Raw genomic sequence first — 17,960 nt, 5'->3', positions numbered from 1 at the left:
TAACTTTGTTGGTTTAGACCCAACAATTTTTATATCTTTTTTATTAAATTTTATATATAATAGAATCATCTCCGTACATAAAACTACTCCAAATAAACATTATGTGTTAAAAAGAAATTTCAAATCAGTGAAGGTGAAGATAAAGTTACCATCCACCACAAACTAACTCTTCAAATTTACAATAAAAAAGAAAATCTGATTTCAGAGTAAAGAATTTCAAGTGCAGCAATTGACAAAGAATAACAGTCGAGTCAGCACCTAAAATAGAAAGAAAAGATAAAAAGACACATTGGTTCATATTAGCTACTAATTTCCAGCTGCACCCATCAAATGGCCTGGCTATTTTCAATTTCTCATCAATCAGGCAATCAACTGGACTGGTTAATACATTGGGTTAATGTGATCAGCGGTTACTCTTCACACATGAGTATCAAAAAATGAACATAATCATATATACAATATATGACACACACATAGCAACTCCATTTCCAATATATATAAAACCAACAGCACATATATACGCACTGTGATAATATTAGCATGCCAGGCACAAATAACAAGCGAAACAAATCCATGTTTATTAGAGGGCAACCATGTCAGTAACTGTTAAAAGAGCATACTAGTATGATAAGATTCGTATGGGACATGGGAGACAGGACTATTTACTTCCACTTCCTGCCAAAGAACTTGGCCTTATGTTTACCAAACATGCCATGCTTCCACCGCTTCCCAAATTTCCCGTGCTTAAATTTCCCATGTTTAAATTTTCCGTGACCATGGCCATAGTATCCCCCATGTGCAAGATGATGAGCTCCATGTGACAAATGGTGAGCCCCGTAAAGAGCAGCAGCCGCAGCCCCAGCACCGGCTAATAATCCTCCCATCCCAGGTCCATGCGAACCGTGTCCTGTAAAATTTTACCATTCATGTCAACTCATTGATATACGAGGCAAATGTAACAGCAGGCATAGGACCCATAATGAAGGGTGATGGAGCATACCAGGATAACCAGCTGGTGGATATCCACCATGAGGTGGATGAGGGTATCCTCCATGAGGAGGATACCCTGCAGGTGGGTATCCGCCTTGTGGAGGATATCCCGCTGGTGGAGGATATCCAGCCGGTGGGTATCCTTGTGGGGGATATCCTTGAGGAGGATATCCTTGTGGAGGGTAGGATCCAGGCGGAGGATAATGTCCGGCGGCATAGCCAGCAAGATGAGAAAACAGCCCTTTGTCACTTGATTCGCCTTCCCTACCACCTCCCATTTTTCTTCGACTTAAAATTAACGAATTCGAGTAACTAGTCTGTTATGAGTCAAAGAAACAAAGCATTGTCAGCTAAAACACAATTCAAACAAAAGAAAATAAAAGAAAAGGAATAATATTAACAGACTTTATAAAATTAGCAGACTAATTAGAGCTTGCCTAATGTTTTATTATAATTGTGAATATCAATAAGATTCAACAGCATTCAAGCTTCATAATCTACAATGTATTGTAAACTTAAGAACCGTTTATGAGAAAAAGACGAGTTTTCCAGTTCCATTAACAATGAATTAATGATCTAATTGTGCTACTCAGTCTGATATTAACTAACGTGATTAACTTGATCAGATTCTATACAGTAAAAAAAAAAAGTTAGAAAGTATCATAGTATCAGATCAAGAACCATGTTGCAAACTAACAAATGAAATTTGACACGACATTAGAATACCACATGAATATACTTACAATACAAACAAACAAGAAGAAAGTGATTAAACACCGCAAGCACCAACTTTTTTAAAACCAATTCAAGTTATTTTATGTCAAAAATAATTAAAACAAAAAGAAATCCATAGAAAATACAAGATTAAAAAAATTTAAATTAGTAAAATCGGGAAAAAATATGGAAATTAAAGATCAAAGAAACACCAAAAATAAGAAAGGGAAAGCTTACATGAATTGACTGATGGACAGAAGAGGAAACCCAGAATTTGGGATCGAAAGCAAAAGATGCAATTGTTGAAAAGGAAAGAAAAGATGTAAGGAAGAGAAATGGGTTTTGTGATTTACCTTTGGTGTAGCAGATTCTTCGAATTTAAATTATATGAGAGAGATTTTTTAGGGGCGGGGGATGTTTGAGGATGAGTTACCTATCATAATTGTTCTACCCAATATTTATAGGAAAAAGATGAAGATATTATCATTTAAATTTTAAAATCCCATTTATTGTTGAATGGTGACGTGATTGGCTTTGCGTTTCTTCAACGCGGTTGCTTTTATGTAAAAAAGTGATATATATATATATATATAAAAGACGCGGTTGCTTTTCTTTTCTTTTCTTTTCATATTATTTCTTTGATTTTCTCTTACACATTAACGAATATTCACTTTCTTTTTGGCAAATGCACCCTACACGTCCCTCTATTATATAAACTTTATCAATTTAGTTGGTAGACTATTAAAGGATATTATTAAAAGAATTAAATAAGATTAAATTAGAGTAAAATTAATTTTTATTATTTACTGAATTAATATTTATTAAATGAAATCTTTTATTTAATATTAAATTTATAATTTTCTCAAAGCACATTGACGAATAGTCGTTGATAGTGGGCACATGCTTTTCCTCTCAATTTTTTGGTTGTATTCGTTTATTATATAATTGAAGATTGGATGTTGTGAAATAAAGATGGTTGCAGGTGGTTTGTTGGGAATCTGCTTCAATACTGAATTAGAAATGGGGAATATATATAAGATTTTCTCTCCATTTTACGTCCAAGTAGAAAAAGATTGTTTTGAAAGTGTCAATTCAAGCCATCATCTCCTGATTTTCATACTATTATTTACTTCATCACATTTCAATACATATTTTATTTTATGTAGTAAACATTTAAATTTTAATATATATTTTAAGTTTTTATATATTCCGTTTATTTAAAATTTTATCTATTTATTTTAATTTTAAAATTTAAGTTTTTTAAATTTTAAAATTAGGTCAATTCATTACCATCATTAAATTCCTATTAACTTCTTTAGTGTGACTCTTCAAAATTTAAAAAAAAATCATATAATAATAAAAATAACATTGAAAATATAAATTAAGATTTATTTTTCTTAAAAACACTAATTCAAACTCATCATAATAGAAAATTATTTTCTATTGTTATAATATTCTTAAGAGGAATTAACATTAAAATTTATATTTAAATGATAAATAATATGAATTATTTAAACTAACTAATAACATTATAAAAATAAAAAGATAAAATAATATAAAAATTTTAAAAAATATAAATTAAATATCAAGTTTCAACATAGTCTAAAAACTAAATTTAAAATTTGATCATTGTCTTGTAATGTCAAGGAAAAAAAAAAATGGAAAAACTACATGCCACTTCAACGTGTCAATAAAAGACCTTCCTTTTATATCGATTTTACGGATTTAAGTATGAAAATATAACCTTCCAAAATGTATTCTCTCAAGGCAGTACCAAAATTCCTACAATGCACACTCCATTCTTTTTTCAGCCTTTTAAGTTGCCTCTGTATTCTCATATCACTATGAGATTCATACGGCCTCAATCTAGTACCCTTTTCTTTTCTGGTACAACCTCCGGTAAATTTTCGCACCTTCGAATTCAGCATGTATTTCTCTTTCCGTCCTGATACCCATTGGGTTGTTCAGTAACCATCCCTCATTGTCACATAACACGCTAGGGTCAACCGTGTCAATGTGTTGAAGTACACCCGACTCTTCATCAAACTGCTTTCTCATGTCTTCGGCAACGTCTACGACATCAGATTGTATAAAAACCTGTCCAAATACAGTGATAAATCTTATATTAGAACATTTTAGAGCTTGAATATACGTAGATGATTTAAGCTCTATTTGATAGACGTAGCCAAAACCCCTCCCACCAAGCTACCAAATGGACTTCTTAGGAGATAAGTGGATTTGTGTAGTTTTAAAATGTAATTGTGTAATAAGAATTAGCAGACTTGGAAGCAAATGCAGAGGAATAGAAACTTTTGTGCCTGCGCAGCTCACAACCCACTTGCTGATATCTTTCTTTGGGCTGTGCCTTCTAACAATTCATGCATATAGCCATATACATCTCTATGAACTGATATAGCGAAGACTATTCTTAAATGCCCCAATAAATTACATCAATCCGTTTTTGTTCTATTTCCGATGCCATAGTCCAAGCAAATGGTGATCCATCAAGGCATACTGCACATGATATTTACTTTATAATTTAGAATAAGCAGTAACCATAACAGAAATTGGCAGCCTCAAAATGCTAACTGAAAAAGCCTGAGATCAGATTCATAGGACCCAACATAAAACAGGAAAGTTTGAGAAATAGATTTACAGTGTCTAAAACAGGTTATGCTATTTACATGCCACAAAGAAAAAGCTGATTATCATTCTAAGTGAATGGAAGAGCATACCTTTCCTTCAGGCATCAATCTGGTTAAGATGGAATTGACTAAAGACGTCTGTACAACCCTTCTTTTATGATGTCGTTTCTTGAAATGAGGATCCGGGCACTGCATACAGCACATAAGTATTGTCATTTAACCTACCAAATTAAAAGGAATGATCCAGGGGCAGAAGCACACTCACCAATATTGAAACAAGCGCCAAAGGTCCAGGGTAAGTGGATACTAACTGTTTGAACGAAACTGCAGCATTTGCGAACATGAAATGTCTGCAATAAAAGCTTACATGAACAAATCCCCAATAATACTGTTTTTTAATAAAAACAAGTTTCAAAAGCCTTACATGTTACTAAGAGCCAGCTCCTTTACCCAAAACTCAGCACGTTTAACCAGCTGCAGGACCAACAAAATTTTTTTATTAACATTAAATGAACCACCAATATGGCAATCTATCATAACTCCAAGACTGAAAGAAGAACAGGTAAATGTAAATGTACTCAATCAAAACAATTATAGAGTAAATTAGCACTAGTCCGAGGAGTTCTATCTCATACTTTTGCTCGTATTTCCAGTCCCAAATAATTTTGTGAATCAGGGTTTTGTTTCGCAAGCCATAAGAGAAATCTGCCACTTCCTGAGAAATGTTTTTTCCTGCTGTTAGATTTATCAGTACTTGTCCATGCTTTACCGTGAACAAAAAGTAAGATACCTATGACAACAATGCTAATAACTAAGTTGTGAAGCCAATTTCAGCAGACATAAGGAACGATATGAAAAAAAATTTTAACCATTAACATTCTTATCAAAGACGATCAAAGAAAGATACTTATCAAAGACGACTGGATAAAAAAGAATGTGAATGAAAGGCAACTGTTTGAACCATTGACACCATATTGAAGCTCGAAAAACTCCAGTCAGAAAACAATAAATAGCTAAAGGAACATGGCACCAGGCCTCTACAGTACTGGGTACTCTTCCCCAACTTTAACCTACCTGCTCAATATCATAATGGTATACATTATTGGATAATGTAAACAATTTACAGGTTAAAAATTCCTGTAGCTTTTCAATGTTGTCAATCAACATTTGAGGATTAAAATGCAAAAGCTCATCTATTATACAAGGATCCCAGTATCTTGGTGATGGTTCAGGTTCTCAAGGATTTAAAATCAGGAGATAAAAGAAACAGCCACTTCCTATCCCAGACTCTGCATAGATAAAATTTATGTTGTTTTGACAAATCATTTTTCTTTAAGCACCTATGTCGGATGCATATCCGAACATGGATATGGAGATATAACCCTCAAAGGACCCTTAAATCACATTGAAAGAACATGGGTAACATAGGATAAAAGGGTTCTCGTCATTAATTGGATAATAAATGGAATATTTCTTCATAGTTCTCCATGATCTAAAAGAATTATTAAAAGGATAGCATAGCATCAGTTAGCAGATATTTTGAATGGATAGAGAGGTTACCACTTACCACTTCCAATATCCACCATAAGTGGCAATGTTGGATCCTTGAAGGCTTCATCCCAATTAGGTACAGGTGCTGGCACCTACCCAGAAGCATGAAAAACCGAAGCCAGTAAGACAAAAGCATTACTTCTTTTATCTAACACAAGAGATAATGAAAATAACCTGTTCACTACTGCATTGCAAGAAAGCAATAAGAAGAAACCCAAAAGTTCATAAATAACTCACGGAGAAAGATGAACTGAGAGGGTTGACATGTTGCCTAATTCTTACATGACCCAACTCCTGCAACCGAATAAAGGGGGGAGGGGAACCCACCGTTATCATAAAAAGAAGAAAAAATTATGATTAAAAGAAAAACTTGATGACCCATTATGATGAAAAGATAAAAGTTGAGGATGGAGGGGACCTGAGAAATCTTGTCAGTGAGGTTAAGGTCGGCATACTCGAGAGCCACCAAGTCAGTACTCCTAATCTCCTTTTTATCTGTAATGGGAACTGAAAGGGAAGCAGAACTTTTGGAAATGCAATATTTGTGGCCAAGAGAAGAAGGGAATTTGTGTAGTAGTATTAGTGAGGAAAGAATTTGTTTTGCAGCCCCTGGGACAGCAGCACAACTGTTTAAGCAAAGGGATGAAGCCATTTCACATTCCTTCTTCCACTGGCATTTCCTCCAACTTTTCGAACAGTGCTAAAGGGTCGGGCCTCCTTCCAAAGTTTGTTGGATTGGGTGTAGGCTTATGTTTTAAGGGCTCAACCCCTTAGAGAGGCCTGTATCCTCTTTGATGTTATATAGAAAAAAGAACATCTAAATTAATTGACAAAGGCATATCATTATCAAACCCCATAATCCTCCCAGAAAAACAAATGAAAAATGCTCTACGTCCTTTAACCATCCAGAACCTTTGGTGGATATCCTGCCAAGTATCAGTTAAAAGAAGACCTTCATAGTATTTGTTACAACAGCAAATGTCACAAACACATTTAACAGTACAAGCCAGTGGAGAACAAGTCCATAACTTGTGGAAGACATGGCTTTGGGTTTGCCACCACTTAATTTCAAACTCCAGTGCTCCTCTACTTCCACCTTCTCCTCATCCTCTTCAACCAACTACCGCCCTGCCGTCATCCTTCCTGTTAATTCTCCATGCGCTTATTACCTTCTTCTTATGCTTAAACATGTTTATGTTTTGTTGCATTTGACCCCTTTCTTTTTGGGTTTTCTCATTTCAGGGGTTAGGGAATAATACAGGTGACTATAAGAAGTTGGAGTTCACCTTGCAAGAGTATGGAGTGTCCACCGTTGTTGCTAATGTTTCAAGAATTGATTGGCTGAGGAATGCAGCTGGCTTGGTGGACCCTAACTACTGGAAAGGCACTTTGCAGCCTAGGCCTGTTCTTGACTGGTATTTATCTTAAGATCCCTTTCGATTTAAACAATGCAGAACGTATGCAAGTTGTAACATAGAAATTTGGTTAATGATTAGATATTGCGTGAAAGCAGGTATTTGAAGAGGGTTGATGATGCAGTTCAAGAAGCAAAGGAATTGGCACAAGGTATCAATCTTTGCCATTACCTTTCAGTAATGTTCTGACTCGAATGCAAATATTATATACAAATATGCGTCTAAACCTATAAAAGCATGTGATTGTAGGTGGGAAATTGTCAGTGATTGGTCACTCAGCTGGAGGGTGGCTAGCTCGTCTTTACATGGAAGAATTTGGACTCTCCCACATCTCCTTGCTTCTCACTCTTGGTACTCCCCACTTGTAGGTCTTTTATTTCAATACTCAACTATTTTTCTCTCGGAAACTTCTGTTTGTTCAAATGATTTTAGTAATTTTTTTTAGTTTCTTTTCGTATATTTGGCGGATCATAACCCTAAAAATATGTATCGTATTGGAAAAGTGAGAAGTAGAGGGTGATTGGATGGTCAACTGCTGTAATCCCATTTGCAAGCACTGGCTTTTCCTTTCTTTTGTAATCATTCAACCTCCAAATGACTGAAGGGGAGAAGAGTGCTTAAAAGCCTTATCTATGTATTTTGGTCTATTTTGCAGGCCTCCTCCGAAAGGTTTGCCAGGGGTCATTGATCAAACAAGGGGCCTACTATATTATGTTCAACAACACTGCAAAAAAGCTGTTTATACTCCTGAGTTGAAATATGTATGCATTGCAGGGAGGTAAAATCAAACTCAGATCCTGTTCCTGTTTCTGCATTAGTTCTACTTCACTCTATTCAAGTTGCCAAATACCTTTTTCATTTTACTCGTTCACGTGTTGCTCCAACTCCTAATTTTTCTTGAATTTCTTGTCTGACACATACGCTGACAATATCGTATGGGAAGATGATACTCAAAAAACCTTCCAAATACCTGAACAGTCAACTCTTCCAACATATTATAAGGGACAACCTATCATTCTTCTGCAAAACTTGTGCAGAATCTAAATTGAAATATATGACATTATTTTATGGATTTGGATCCCTTAAAGTTGATGATTCACATAAAACCTGACACATTACTCAGTTGCTTAATATGAGAACTTTGGATAAGACAGGGATTAATGAAGCAGAAAATTGCTGTCTGGGGTATTGTTCTTATTTAATTGTCACATTCAAGTGCAGGTATCTTCAGGGGGCTCGTTTTGTTAACGACTCAAAAGTGGCAGTTGAGTCTATGGCCACCATTGATGATGACCAACAAGAATCAGATGTTGCTGTTGTGAAAAATATGACAGATTCAACCCCTGTTTCCACGACCTTCCAAGCTCGGTTTGTTGGCCAAGGGTACAAACAGGTTAACACCAAAACCAACCATCTAGACTCATTTTCTCCAATCAAGTTTCTATATATTTGTCAGCTTGATCTGATGGTAAGCTTGTAGCCATGAAATCAGGTTTGTGGGGAGGCAGATGTTTGGGGTGATGGAGTTGTGCCAGAAGTATCGGCTCACTTAGAGGGAGCCCTTAACATAAGCTTGGATGGAGTGTACCACTCACCTGTTGGTTCAGATGATGTATCAAGACCATGGTATGGTTCTCCCGCAGTTGTGGAGCAATGGATTCATCATCTCCTCAATTGATCAAGTCTGAGAGAATATACACATAAATATATATTATCTCTTCATGTAATCTTTGATTTGTTGATGAACTTCTCGTACCTAATAACCTGCATTAGTTTGAACTTCAAATTAAGTAATATATGCAAGAGCAAGGTTCACTGTCCACTGCACTGGAAGGCAGCTTACAAGGGTGATCATTGAAATTCAAAATGAACAATGGTTTTCTCATGATTGAATGATTAAACTACTAGTTGATCAAAGATCCGGTTACCATAAACAGTACAAATGAAAATCAGGAAACCAAATGAAAATGTTACTTTTTCACTCCCTAGTCCCTACAGAATTTTTACACAAGTCCAGCTGGGAACATTTCCTCAGTTGCAAGGCTACCAGAGAGTTTAGCTCGCAAAATGAAAAGCAAAACATGAACATACATAAAAAAAGTTCAGTTCAGAATAACAAGAGCTAGCTTGATGTTGGTAGGGCAACCAGTGGTTATACATGAAAATAGAGGTCAGCTAGACTTCATAAAATGGCGGGATAGCATTTTCCCGATCTCTAGGAAACCAACTTTTTCTTTTCCATCAAAAATTGTCTTAAGCTTCTCATCACAAAAGATCTCCTTCTTGTTAGCAGGATTCTGCAGGCAAAAGTATCCGTATATATTTCAGTGCATTTTATTAGACAAGGTTTCTCACACAACAGTGTCAGCATCACTCAAAATATGATATCTACACAGATTCTATTAAAAATAAAATAGAAAAGTCAGCAACTTTAACATCACAACAAGCAGCATAGAAGGCAGTAATGACAACAACAGCTTACATGATCTTGCATAAAAAGAATCATGGTTCACAGAAAATTTATTGTTCGGGGTAAAAACATGATTATCATTTCCTGCCTATGGTAAAGACAAACATATACCACATAAATTTCTCAGTTAAAGTACTTGGGAGGTTCCTGTAATATAAGGACTGGATCAAGTTAGTCCCTCTATTATTAAATGGGTCATTTTAGTCCCTATACTATTAAAAAGAATTAAATATGTCCAAATTATAACAGAGTTAAACATTTACTGTATAAAAAATGTCTTGAAAATTATTTTTTTCAATTGCAGTTCAATTCTAAACAAAATATTTCATTAACAGAACCATAAAAACTTTAAAAATATTAACTCTGTTAAACGGTAAATGATATTTTCTTAAATAATAAATGTTAACTCTATTTCAATTTGGCCTTATTTGATTCTTTGACCAGGTCCCTATAATAGAGGGGCCTCTCAGGGTACATTTACCCAAATTTCTCTTCCTCAACTTCGTAGACATAATATGAAACACGTGCACGAGGTTAGAGGATCCATAGACAGCAGAGAGTCTTATCACAACCATTATCTCCTACGTTTTTTCATTCACTCATGATCTCTTTTCTACTGACAATAGCTAGTCTGTTATATGGCACCAATCATTAAACCCTAAAAGAAATCCAAGTGTCTAATTTCTAAATAATGTGTACAGAATACATGTTGCATGGGAGATATGCAGAAAATGTGGATTCTCCAATGAGAACTCTTAAGCAAGCATTAAAGGATAAAAAGGAAGCAGAGGGTGAAAATGTTGCTTAGGAGGTAGAAATCTAGAAAGAAGAGAACTCAAACACCAAAAATAACCTGCCTGTAGGAAAATGAAATGGCGAGCCAGCATGTTAACTTCTTAAAACTGTGGAAAGGTAAACGAATACACCATTTGTCACAAGAAACAGGAACCGAGAGAAGATCCATTACAGAGTTCCAATCCCAAACCCAAAATCCAAACATGACCTTAGAATGTGGAAAATCAGGAAATGCAATAAGAAGGGCTATGGTGGGATAACCTAAGGCTTAATTAAAGCAGAGAATCCTAAGTTCTAAAAATCACGTTTGGAACATTCCCTCATTTCCTTTCACCTTTACTTCACTTTCTTACATGAAGAAACTAATATGCCTTCTACTCACATCCCTTCCTCTCAGTTATAATTAGTTTTCTCCTATACATGTCACTTCAAAAAATACAAAAGGAAACATCTGAAAAAAAAAAAATCCTTTTAAACTCGCAATCCAAGAATCGATTTCAAATACTCTTACAAAGGGCTAAACTTAGATTTATGAACCATAAAAATTTTCAGATACTCTTACAAAGTGCTAAACTTAGATTTATGAACCATAACAATCCAATCTCCAGCAATGAAACTAACTGTAGCAAATGAATATTCATAAAATTAATCCTACTACAGCTGCCAGCTTAACCACTCTTGAACAATAAACACCAAACAGGTCCAAACCCCAGCATTAACAAGCACAGAAAAAATAGAATAAATATATTATAGAGGGAAAAAATGCCCATGGAAAGGGTAAAGAAACCTCATAAAGCCATCAAGCAAACAACTCGCAACAAGAAACATTAATAAATGGTACACATTAACTACCAAAATTGAACAACATTTTCCCAGATATTTACTCAAGCCCACATTTATTTACACCAAATAATATAACTTTATATAGGACGCAATAGAGATGGAGAGAACCTGAAGGTTCTGGGATTTGATATAGCTCCAGAGCTGCTTGACAGCATCGGAACGGGAAGCCTCTGGGGCTCCAAGGAATCGAGCCAAAGCAGGCGAAACAGGGGTAAGTTTAAAAATCCCAGAGGGTCGAGTGGTAGTTCGAGGAGTAGCTGGTTTTTCAGTCTTGGGCTTTGAAGCGATCGGCTTTTTCGGAGTTTTCTGAGCCACTTTTGACTTAGCTGATTTGGCAGCAGTAGCGGTAGAAGCTGAAGAAGAAGAAAACTTGGCTGCTGCTGCTGCTGCAGAAGAAGACGACGCTGCGGAGGCTAACAACGCCCTCAAACCTTTGAAAACCCTAGACATTACTATGGAAAAAAAATGTGGCGTTCGAGCTTGTTGTGAGATGGATGGAGGAATACCTTTTGAAAAGAGCGAGGGCTGAGGAGGACTGACTGAGACCTGGGATTCTGAGGAAGTCTGAGGGTTTTTTACATTTTAACTATGCATTTTCCGTTTGAAAATGATGGAAGAGGAAAAATTATTAAATTAAATATCAATACACTCCCTCATTAATAGAATTGAAGTTTGGCAGACAGTTTGTTCAGAATAATTGCAAATTTCTTTAAGTTGAATTTGGAAGTTTAAAAATTTGAAGATAAATTTAGAAATTAAAAAAATTTGCCAAAAACATTTCACATTTTAAAGATAGGTAAAATTGTGAGAATGGTCCTTGTACTGTATGGATTTAATCTTTTATTTTTATTTAATTAAAACTAGTTCTACTTTTTGAAAATTTTAGTCTCACTTTTTTTTTTGTTAACATCATTTTAAAATGATGACCATTCAAATGTAATTATTTGAATTACACAGAGGATTACAATTTGGAGACTTCATAATTTATAATAAGAAGTTAAATATCACAAATTAAATAATGTTAAAAGTAAAAATTCAAATGATTTGAAAACCTGAAATTTATTTGTTTTTTGCAACCGTCATAGTTGTATTCAAGCCTTGTGGATACAGATTATACTTGGGCGAGGAGTTATGTAGAGCCGACATTGAAATTGGTTCAACCTAATCCCATGCACACGTTGTTGCATTGGTCTCGTCCGAAGAGAAGTTGGATAAAGCTTAACACGGATGGTGCAATTTCATCTAGCAGTCTTAGTATATCTATTGGAGGTGTACTTAAAGACTTGGATGCAAATTGGCTATGTAGCTACTCATTGGCATTTGATAATGTCAAGATCACACGAGTAAAAGAATCCAACTCATACATGCATTTAATAGAGATAGATGTTAATTAACTTGATAGTTGATAACAACCTTAGCTAACTAACTAACTACTGACTTCTTATCTCTAACATGCCCCTAGCTTGTTCCTCCCTCTGCCATCACTAACACTCCACTGGTTGACACTCGAAGTTGACTTCGAAACTTGTTGAAAAAATTTACTGCTAACGGTTTAGTCAGTATGTCTGCAACCTGTTCCTAACTTGGTACATGACCCACCTGAAACAGACCTTGAGCAACTTTCTCCCTTACAAAGAAGAGATCCAATTCAACGTGTTTAAATTTTGAGTGCAACACTGGATTTCCTACTACTGCCACAGCTGCTGAACTATCACACCACACAAGAGCTTTGCCGCGAAGAGAAACTCCTAGTTCAGTTAACAACGACTGGATCCATATCATCTCAGCAATAACATGGGTGAGGCTTCTGTATTCAGCCTCAGCAGTCGATCGGGAGACGACTTGCTGCTTTCTGGAGCTCCAGGAGATTGGACTCCCTCCGAGAAAGACGCAGTAACTGGATGTGGACTGGCGATCATTAATGTCAGACCCCCAGCTGGCATCAGAAAATCCTTCAAGTAAGAGCTTCGAGTTCTTTGTAAAATGTAACCCATGATCCAAGGTCCCATGCAAATAACGCAAGATTCTCTTGACTGCTTTGAAGTGCACATCCAAAAGGTTGTGTATAAACTGGCACACTTTGTTAACCGCAAAAGCAATATCAGGTCTGGTAATAACCACATACTGCAACGCCCCAACAATGCTCCTGTACAAAGAAACATTTTCAACAGGTTGTCCTTCAGTGGCTGACAATTGACATGTCGTGATCATAGGCGTAGGTGTAGCTTTAGACCCCTCCATAGAAGCCCTTCGCAACAAATCCAGTATATACTTTCGTTGGCTAAGAAAAATACCAGTGGTGGTGTACTGGACTTCCATACCAAGAAAGTAGTTAAGTTGGCCAAGATCTTTCAAAGAAAATTTATCATCAAGCTTCTGTACGAACTGATCTATAGCTTGATTGTTGTTTCCAGTAACTATAATATTGTCGACATAGACTAAAACATACATGAGCTGGGAGCCCGATTTAGAAACAAATAGGGAAGTGTCAGCTTTTGAGGCAACAAACCCTGTATCAACTAAGAACTCCTTGAGCTTATGAAACCAAGCCCGAGGGGCTTGCTTAAGGCCATATAGTGCTTTCCTTAAACGACACACCAGCGGTTGACCATTGTCCCCAAGTTGCTCAAACCCTGGTGGCTGCACCATATATATTTCTTCCTGTAAATCACCATTCAGGAAGGCATTGTTGATGTCGACCCGACGAAGAGTCCACGCCATTGAGATCGCAAGAGCTAGCACCACACGGACCGTTGTTGGCTTGACAACAGGGCTAAAAATGTTCCGAAAGTCAACACCAGTCTCTTGGAGATAACCCTTGACCACTAACCGACCTTTGTACCGAGCGACAGACCCATCAGCATTTCGTTTAATCTTAAAGATCCACTTACAACCCACTGCTTTCCTGCCAATAGGTAGAGGCACAAGATCCCAAGTATGGTTCGCGAGTAGAGCAGTGTACTCAGTGTGAGCAGCTGCTGTCCAGGCAGGGCTTTGAAATGCTTCAATGATGGAAGTAGGCTCATAAGCAGTAAGAACTGAAGTGAATAATCGTGGCTTAAAAATCCCACTTTTGGACCTAGTTTGCATCGGATGTGTATTAGTACGAGGCTAAACGTGCCCAGTAGAAGAGGAAGAGCAAGGTTCCGAGGTAGGCGAGCAAGGGTGACTAGAAACAGATTGTTGTACTGGAGAGTCCACTCGAGACTGTGATTGACCAATACCAAGGCTAGAAGCAGATTGTTGGACAGAAGAGTCCACTCGAGTCTGTGGTTGAGCAACACCGTCCGCATGTGCTGAATGTGCTGAGAGACCACGTTCCTCAAGGGCCGAGAGAGCAAGCTCCTCATGTGTCGAATGACCATGTTCCAGAGACGAGGAACTTGGAGGCACTAAAGAAGAACCTTGAATCACCATGGGAAAGGGAGACCGATAAGGAACCCCTCGAGCTGACTGTTCAGAGGAGAATGCAGTTTGATAGGGAAAAAGAGCTTCATCAAATGTAACATGCCTGGAGATAAACACCCGACCATGCTTGTTAAGACACTGATACCCTTTGTGGTTGGGTCCAAAGCCAAGAAAAGTACAGAGACTGGACCGAAATTGTAGTTTATTGGGATGATAAGGCCTCAACCAGGGGTAACAGGCATAGCCAAAAACTTTAACATGTGAATAGGTCGATTTGACTTTGTATAACATTTCATAGGGACTTCGTTGCTGTAGAATAGGTGTTGGTAATCTATTTATCAGGTGAACAGCATGCGCAAAAGCATACGACCAAAATTTCAGAGGTAAACCTGCTTGAGCAAGAAGAGTCAGTCCCGGTAAACCTGCTTGAGCAAGAAGAGTCAGTCCCATGTCAACGATCTGATGATGCTTCCTTTCAACAGCCCCATTTTGCTCAGAAGTGTAAGGGCAAGTGACCCTATGTTGAATGCCAAGACGGGCAAGTTCCCTAGACAACGAACGATATTCTCCTCCCCAGTCAGATTGAAACATTTTAATGAAACCACCAAATTGAACTTGGACATCTGTTTGAACTGCAGAAAACACTGAATCACATTTGCCTTTGACCGCAGAAAATAAACCCAGGTGTATCGACTGTACATATCTACAAAGGAAACATAGTAGACAAAACCATTTGATTGAACATGAGAAGGACCCCAAACATCGGATTCTACTAATTCAAAAGGTGCTGAGTACACTGTGCTAGAAGCTTTAAAAGATAGCCTATGGGCTTTGCCAAACTGACAAGCTAAGCAAACATTCAACATATTTTTTCTACTAAACGGAATATTACAGTCTCGCAAAACAACCCCAAGCACATTGGGACAGGGGTGCCCAAGTCTTTTGTGCCATAGATCAGTGGAAGAGGAAACTCGAGCTGCACCCAAGAACGTCGAGGTGGGTTGTGAAGGCACACCAGATGAGGAAGGAGATGAGTTGGACACATCGAACCTGTAAAGACCATCACGCATGTGGCTCACTAGGAGTGTTTTCTTTGTCTTTATATCCTTCACATAACACAAGAACGGGTGAAATTCAAAATACACCGCATTATCTCTAGCAAACTGACCAACAGAAAGTAAATTTTTACAAACAGGAGGAACATGGAGAACATTTTGAAGACGCAGCAGCCTAGAACCAGCCAACAGACTGGCAGATCCTACATTAGCAATAGAGACGATTTCCCATGGACACATGACTCGTACCTGCATAAGGAGCAACATTCGTAAGGGCTGATATATCTAGTGTGATATGGTTTGTAGCTCCAGAATCAGGATACCATCCTTGATCAGAATCTGGAGGAAATGAAGGTTGAGAAGAAGGCTGCCAATAGGAGTTGCATTTACGAGAACAAGATCGAGTAGAGGAGCCATCCTGATCTTGTAACTGATGGCAATTAACAGACATTTGCTGATTGAGTCGACCCCTAAAAAAGTCTCATCGAAATGATGATAATAGGTCTGAACTAAGTGATCGATCTTGCCACAGAGTTGACACTGAGGCTTAGAGCGAGACCAGCCACGACTACTCACACGGCCCCTGCCACGAGACCAACCACGACCATGACCCGATGACCAGGCTTATACTCCTGCTGGTAGTGATTTGAAGTCCCAGTATGTGTTGAATTTCCATCAATGGCTTGTTTGAGATGAGAAGCCAGATTTGCTTGGAACGATGTCTCTGTTAGAAGAGCTAGTTGTCATGACTCACAGTCAATTAACATATCAATTAAGAGTTCAAGTGATACTGGTGTCGCCGAGGCAAAAATTCGAATAGATTCATATTCTATCGAGAGGTCAGCTAAAATTATACTAACCTGTTCTTGTTCAGATATTGGACTGCTAGTAGCAATCAGGCTATCACACAACATTTTCACCTTGGCCAAGTAGTCTTTTACTGAAAGATTTGCCTTCTTGAGAGAATACAAGGCATGACGCATACCAGAAATTTTAACAATAGACTTCACACCAAAACGTCGTTCAATGATTGTCCAAACTTCAAAACTGGTCTTGGCCATCGTGAGATGTACTAAGATTTCATCATGTGACAGCCTTAAAACGACCCTAGTCGGAATGTGGTTTCAGGACCACAAAACCGAGGCATAAAAATAATTTGATATTTATTTTGATGCCTATAATATGTGTTAACTCATATGTGACATTTTGATGCTTTAATTTAGAGTTATAAATGTGAATTTCACTAGAAAGGACCTAGTAGAAAACTTTGAAAGTATGATGGGGAAATGTATGATGACTAATTAAAGCATGCATGCAAAACAATGGCCTTGCATGTCAAATACCCCTTTTACAAGTGATGGTCGGCCATGACAAGGAGTATGGGCTAAACATGTCATGAAACATGTTTTGTTGGTGCATTAGGGAAATAATAAACAAATAAGCATGGGTAGTAAAGAAAGGAAAAAAAAATGTGTGTGTGAGTGAACCCCCCCATTGCCGTACATGGAAGAAAAGAAAAGAAAAAAATATTGCTCATCCATTTCATTCTCTCTTGACCGAAAATACTAGAGGGGAAGGGAGGAATTTTGCTTCATGCTTGGGTTGGAAGAGGATTAGGAAGAGGTTTGGCTATATTTGCATCAAGATTAAGGTATGTTTGATGTTGTGCCATGAGATTCATGCATGTTTTTGGTTGCTAACTTGATGTTCTTATTACCCCATGGTTCAAATCTTTGTTATATCATGGGGATGGTATTTGGCCAAGGTGGATTTTGAGTTAATGCCATTGCATGTTAAATATGAAGCTTGATGATGATACATGTGATGGTGGATTGAGGACTCTTAGATTTTCTTTGAGCATTTTTGAATGATATACTAAGTTCTTTGTGTAATCATGACCAAAATTATGGTGTGTGATGTATTCGCCATGGTACATCCCCAAGTGTGATTTATGCCCTTTGCATGGAGAGTAAGATTTGTGTTTCAAATCATGTTCATGTTTAGTTACAATCAACTTGAGATTCGGCTCTAGCATACATATATGTATATATGTTTGAGCATGATGTATTGGCAT

At 37.2% G+C, this 17,960-nt stretch overlaps 4 protein-coding genes across 6 annotated transcripts; 1 reads left to right on the top strand and 3 right to left on the bottom strand.

Annotated features, from left to right (window-relative positions):
- Positions 1-299: 299 nt before the first annotated feature.
- LOC108470364 (glycine-rich protein A3-like) lies at positions 300-2,229 on the bottom strand. Of its 2 annotated transcripts, none has more exons than XM_017771635.2 (3): positions 1,942-2,229; positions 1,001-1,307; positions 300-907 (listed from the first exon to the last, which is right to left on the bottom strand). In XM_017771635.2, exons 2-3 carry the CDS (start codon positions 1,266-1,268, stop codon positions 663-665), a joined length of 513 nt encoding a protein of 170 aa, XP_017627124.1. In that variant the 5' UTR covers positions 1,269-1,307; positions 1,942-2,229; the 3' UTR covers positions 300-662. The 2 variants fall into 2 exon arrangements, with proteins under 2 accessions (XP_017627124.1, XP_017627123.1); XM_017771634.2 differs by having other exon boundaries at positions 2,058-2,229.
- A 1,078-nt stretch (positions 2,230-3,307) lies between these two features.
- LOC108473830 (uncharacterized) lies at positions 3,308-6,677 on the bottom strand. Its single transcript, XM_017775610.2, has 8 exons — positions 6,319-6,677; positions 6,138-6,194; positions 5,917-5,992; positions 4,985-5,064; positions 4,774-4,823; positions 4,615-4,699; positions 4,440-4,538; positions 3,308-3,801 (listed from the first exon to the last, which is right to left on the bottom strand). The coding sequence occupies exons 1-8, from the start codon at positions 6,550-6,552 to the stop codon at positions 3,571-3,573; spliced, it is 912 nt and encodes a 303-aa protein (XP_017631099.1). The 5' UTR covers positions 6,553-6,677; the 3' UTR covers positions 3,308-3,570.
- Positions 6,678-6,734: 57 nt separating this feature from the next.
- Positions 6,735-9,554, top strand: LOC108473829 (uncharacterized). 2 transcript variants are annotated; one of them, XM_017775608.2, is made up of 7 exons: positions 6,735-7,045; positions 7,143-7,315; positions 7,414-7,466; positions 7,565-7,679; positions 7,971-8,093; positions 8,537-8,708; positions 8,808-9,554. In XM_017775608.2, exons 1-7 carry the CDS (start codon positions 6,941-6,943, stop codon positions 8,991-8,993), a joined length of 927 nt encoding a protein of 308 aa, XP_017631097.1. In that variant the 5' UTR covers positions 6,735-6,940; the 3' UTR covers positions 8,994-9,554. The 2 variants fall into 2 exon arrangements, with proteins under 2 accessions (XP_017631097.1, XP_017631098.1); XM_017775609.2 differs by having other exon boundaries at positions 8,796-8,928.
- On the bottom strand, positions 9,193-12,133 carry LOC108473831 (upstream activation factor subunit UAF30-like). The gene is made up of 2 exons (XM_017775612.2): positions 11,532-12,133; positions 9,193-9,612 (listed from the first exon to the last, which is right to left on the bottom strand). The coding sequence occupies exons 1-2, from the start codon at positions 11,871-11,873 to the stop codon at positions 9,487-9,489; spliced, it is 468 nt and encodes a 155-aa protein (XP_017631101.1). The 5' UTR covers positions 11,874-12,133; the 3' UTR covers positions 9,193-9,486.
- Positions 12,134-17,960: the final 5,827 nt, after the last annotated feature.

This window comes from Gossypium arboreum, chromosome 11 (genome assembly GCF_025698485.1).
Source record: "Gossypium arboreum isolate Shixiya-1 chromosome 11, ASM2569848v2, whole genome shotgun sequence".
NCBI lineage: Eukaryota > Viridiplantae > Streptophyta > Magnoliopsida > Malvales > Malvaceae > Gossypium > Gossypium arboreum.
The sequence above is the reverse complement of the archived record's forward strand: the minus strand, read 5'-3'. Positions and strand labels throughout refer to the sequence as shown.